The sequence below is a fragment of the Echinops telfairi genome, unplaced genomic scaffold, assembly GCF_000313985.2.
Source record: "Echinops telfairi isolate 266 unplaced genomic scaffold, ASM31398v2 ScPeMD7_7417;HRSCAF=8455, whole genome shotgun sequence".
Taxonomy (NCBI): domain Eukaryota; kingdom Metazoa; phylum Chordata; class Mammalia; order Afrosoricida; family Tenrecidae; genus Echinops; species Echinops telfairi.
The window spans coordinates 4,542,036-4,546,288 of record NW_022111317.1 but is presented as its reverse complement, the minus strand read 5'-3'; the positions used below and the strand labels follow the sequence as shown (position 1 = coordinate 4,546,288).

Below are 4,253 nucleotides of genomic sequence, written 5' to 3'. Positions count from 1 at the left end.
GGGGGGTCACCACTACATGAGCAGCTGTATTAAAGGGTCGAGGCATTAGGAAGGTTGAGAACCACTGCCCTAAAGGGTTTTACAGAGGCAAGGGGCATGGTGTGACTTAGTTTTAAAACATTCCTGCAGGCCGAGGCATACAGCTTGAACCTAGTAGACCAAGAGTAGACGTTGGCAGCAAGTGGTTAGGAAGCAATTCAAGAGAGGTGGCTAGAACTAACGGGGTGGGATGCAGGGGGGCCCGTTCTAGGAGGCAGAGGGAGGAAGGCGTGGCAATCCCAGGCCTGTGGACTGAGCAAGGTGCACGCGGCTCTGTGTCTGAGTGGGAGGCTCGGGAGTTCTGTGTGGCCTTTTGAAGCTGAGCTGCCCAGGGCGCTGGCTGGTTGTGAGGGAAGAATGGCCAGCCCAGTGCTTGCCTGGCTCTGCGAATCCTGGGCAGGTGGTATGCGCTGGGTTTTCTTGTCTTTAAAATAGGAGTTGTGCCATCTGCTGTATGTACTTACTCTCCGGCTGTGTAGGGAATGTTTTTTACAGCAAGTGGTTGTGAAAGCCCTCACGTTAGGTGTGTGTTCACCAGCCAGGGCCGCCAGACCCTCAGGAAGTGTGTGTGTGGGGGTGGGGGTGGTATTAGTGCTTCACCCTCAGCTTTAGCCCCTTGGCTCTGGGGGGCCAGCTGGACACAGGCCCACATGGGGGGCAGAGCAGTGAAGGGTGCTGAGGGGGTAGGGTGGGGCTGTCTGAAGGGAAGGGTCTTGGGATTCTGAGCAGGGCCAATGCCTTAGGTCCTCTGTAGGAAGAACCTGGAAGTTCAGCAGAGGAGGAATCCAGTTGGAATCTGCCCTGCCTTTTCAAAGGCCACCTGAGACTTAGAACTCGGGCCTGTCTCTTCCCTGGGAGCTGCAGGACAAGGAGAATTCAGAGCCTGGGAGTAGAACTAGGATGGAGGTCTTTCAGCCCACTAGGACTCTAGGAATGTGAGTGGTGTAAAAGCACTGGGCTGCTAATCGAAAAGTCACTGGTTCAAACCCACCAGCAGCTACTTAGGAGAAAGAAGAGGCATTTTGCTTCCTTGAAGTTTTATGGACTCAGAAACCAGATGGGCGATGCCACTCAGCCCCGGAGGGTCCTGATGAGCTGGGACCAGCTTGGCTTGGGGTTTAGGTTGATCTATCAAGCCCTGGGGCCAGGCCACAGGGGAAGGTTTCTTCGTTGCCTTCAAGGGATGGCAGTGACAATCATGGGGCAGCAGCTTTGAGGTCTGGCAGACACCCCCCCAAGGTGAAGGCAGAGTCTGCCAGGATGGCACCGGTTGACGCAGGGAAGGGGGTACTTGCTCGAAGGTCTACAGACTGACCAGCCTGGGAGGAGCCCAGGGGAAAGGGTTGGGGACCTCAGGACTCGGGCCTTGGATTCTTGGCTTCAACAAGCCTTGGAGGAGGGGCCCGGACAAGCCCAGGCCGAGGGGGCTCCTGCGGCCCCTGGGCCATGAACAACGGGGCTCTGACCCTCGGCCTGCTGGCCATCGCAGGTAATCCTGGCGCTGTCGAACCACCTGGGGGCAGTGGAGTCGGAGAAACAGAAGCTGCGGGCGCAGGTGCGGCGCCTGGTGCAGGAGAACCAGTGGCTGCGTGAGGAGCTGGCAGGGACGCAGCAGAAGCTGCAGCGAAGCGAGCAGGCGGTGGCCCAGCTGGAGGAGGAGAAGCAGCACCTACTCTTCATGAGCCAGATCCGCAAGCTGGACGAGGACTCCTCCCCCAACGTGAGCCCCGCCCACCGCCGGGAAGGGGCGGCCCCTGGCGCTACCCCCACCGACACTGCCCGTCTTCCCGTAGGAGGAGAAGGGCGACGTCTCCAAGGACTCTCTGGATGACCTGTTTCCCAGCGAGGACGAGCAGAACCCAGGTGTGAGGGCCAGTGGTTCTGGAATGGGGAAGGGGGAAAGCCCGGGTAGGAGGCGGAGCCATGTGCGCAGTTGGGCCCGCCCCCAGAGGGCAGGAGGAGGAGCCAGATGTGCATTGCGAGCCCACCTTCCAGCGTAGGGGGCGGGGCCAGATGTGCACTACTGGGGCTGTCTGCCCCCTCCCCCATTAGGGGGAGGAGCTAAGTGTGCAGTGTTGAGGCTACCCCCAGGGGGGCGGGAGGAGCTGGGTATGCAGAGTTGAGCCCACCCCCTCCCTCAGGGTCCAGGGCGGAGCTAGTGTGTAGTGGCTAGCTTGAGGACAAGGGTACCCAGAACCCTCCGCAGAGCTGAGCACGCTGGTAGTTGCCTGCCCAGGGCCACTCACGCTGGCCCAGCCCCGTGGGAAGATGGTCCATCTGACCTCCTGCCCTCACCCTGGCAGCGCCCAGCCCCGGCGGAGGAGACGTGGCTGCCCAGCACGGAGGCTACGAAATCCCGGCCCGGCTGCGCACCTTGCACAACCTGGTCATCCAGTACGCCTCGCAGGGCCGCTATGAGGTGGCTGTGCCGCTCTGCAAGCAGGCGCTCGAGGACCTGGAGAAGACGTCTGGCCACGACCACCCCGACGTGGCCACCATGCTGAACATCTTGGCGCTGGTGTACCGGTGAGGGCGTGCAGTCAGCGTAGTCAGGGGGAGAAGGACCGACAGGGACAGCCCCGGAGCACTCGGGGCTGAGGGACAGCAGGGCTTCTCCGGGGCTTGACTGGGGCCTCTGAGAAGATAAGTGAGTCTGAAAACTCAGGGCTACAAGATGCGTGGGCGGAGCCAGGGAACAGGAAGGTGCGAGTCCTGGGGGCCGAGCAGGTCTCCCCGTGCTCTGGGTCAGGGTCCTTCATCAGTGCTTACAGGTGTGACCACGGGGTTCCTAGGTCACCAGACAGGGTGGCCTGGGCCTGGAGGCCAGCTCTCAGCTGCTCCTGCCCGCTCCCAGGGATCAGAACAAGTATAAAGAAGCCGCCCACCTGCTCAACGATGCTCTGGCCATCCGGGAAAAGACACTGGGCAAGGACCACCCTGCTGTGAGTGAGGGCGGATGGAGGGGGTGGGGGTGGGGGGGGACACATGGAGCTGCCCAGGCCCGAGTTCCCAGGTCCCAGAGGCCCTGTCGAGCTGGGCCCTGGGCCACTAGGCCTCTGCTCTCCCCATGCCAGGTGGCTGCCACGCTGAACAACCTGGCCGTGCTGTATGGCAAGCGGGGCAAGTACAAGGAGGCCGAGCCGCTATGCAAGCGGGCGCTGGAGATCCGGGAGAAGGTGGGGCCGGCCGCAGGGCTGGCGGGGGCTGTGGGGGCTGGCCCTCCGGCCCCCACCCTTGAGTCCAGCCCTGGCTCCTTCCTCAGGTCCTGGGCAAGTTCCACCCCGACGTGGCCAAGCAGCTGAGCAACCTGGCCCTGCTGTGTCAGAACCAGGGCAAGGCGGAGGAGGTGGAGTACTACTACCGGCGGGCCCTGGAGATCTACGCCACCCGCCTGGGGCCCGACGACCCCAACGTGGCCAAGACCAAGAACAACCTGGTGCCCTGGGGACAGGGGTCGGGGTCCGGGAGGGGGAGGAGGCTGCTTCCTGCTTACCCCTGCACCCTGACACTCCCCTCCCCAACCCCCAGGCTTCCTGCTACCTGAAACAGGGCAAGTACCAGGATGCTGAGATCCTGTACAAGGAGATCCTCACACGTGCCCACGAGAAGGAGTTTGGCTCTGTCAACGGTGAGCCTGGGCACACCCACCCACTGCTCACACAACAGGACTCACGCAGGGAGCAAACACGCAGCTCACACACAACACACATATTTCGCACGGCGCATGTGGGAGCAGACACCACTCACACGGGAGCACACACACACAACTGGCTCAGCCCCCTACCTTGTCGGCTGACCACCCACGTGACGTGCTCCCCACATTCTCGGCCAGGCCACAGTGGCCCATCTTGAGGCCCCGGGCCCAGTGCCCCCGCCCCCATCTGGACAGCCCATCATTTCCTACTCTGGAGACCCTGGAAGCCTGGCCTGTTCCTCACCTGTCAGGCTGTGAGTCAAGAGTGTGAAGGGCTTGCCTGTCCTGAGGCGGCTTGGGATGTCTGAGGCCTCTTGTTCTCTGTCGCCAAGTAAACCCCACTCCTGGGCCTTCGTGGCAACCCCCCCACTCCCACCCCAGTGGGTGTCCAGTAGGAGAGGTGGTGATAGCCCCCTTCCTCCCACAGGGGACAACAAGCCCATATGGATGCACGCAGAGGAACGGGAGGAGAGCAAGGTAAGGCTTGATGGGCTGGGGTGGGGGTGGTGGTGGTGGTGTG

General features: G+C 62.2%; 1 protein-coding gene across 1 annotated transcript in view; it reads left to right on the top strand.

Moving 5' to 3' along the window:
- KLC2 (kinesin light chain 2) overlaps positions 1–4,253 on the top strand; it is a 7,825-nt gene that overhangs the window by 1,230 nt on the left and 2,342 nt on the right. The window contains exons 2-9 of the mRNA XM_004713546.2: positions 1,529–1,759; positions 1,833–1,902; positions 2,343–2,565; positions 2,894–2,981; positions 3,114–3,215; positions 3,302–3,475; positions 3,568–3,667; positions 4,161–4,210. Of these exons, the coding sequence (XP_004713603.1) occupies positions 1,529–1,759; positions 1,833–1,902; positions 2,343–2,565; positions 2,894–2,981; positions 3,114–3,215; positions 3,302–3,475; positions 3,568–3,667; positions 4,161–4,210 (1,038 nt within the window). The remainder of the gene's footprint in view (positions 1–1,528; positions 1,760–1,832; positions 1,903–2,342; positions 2,566–2,893; positions 2,982–3,113; positions 3,216–3,301; positions 3,476–3,567; positions 3,668–4,160; positions 4,211–4,253) is intronic.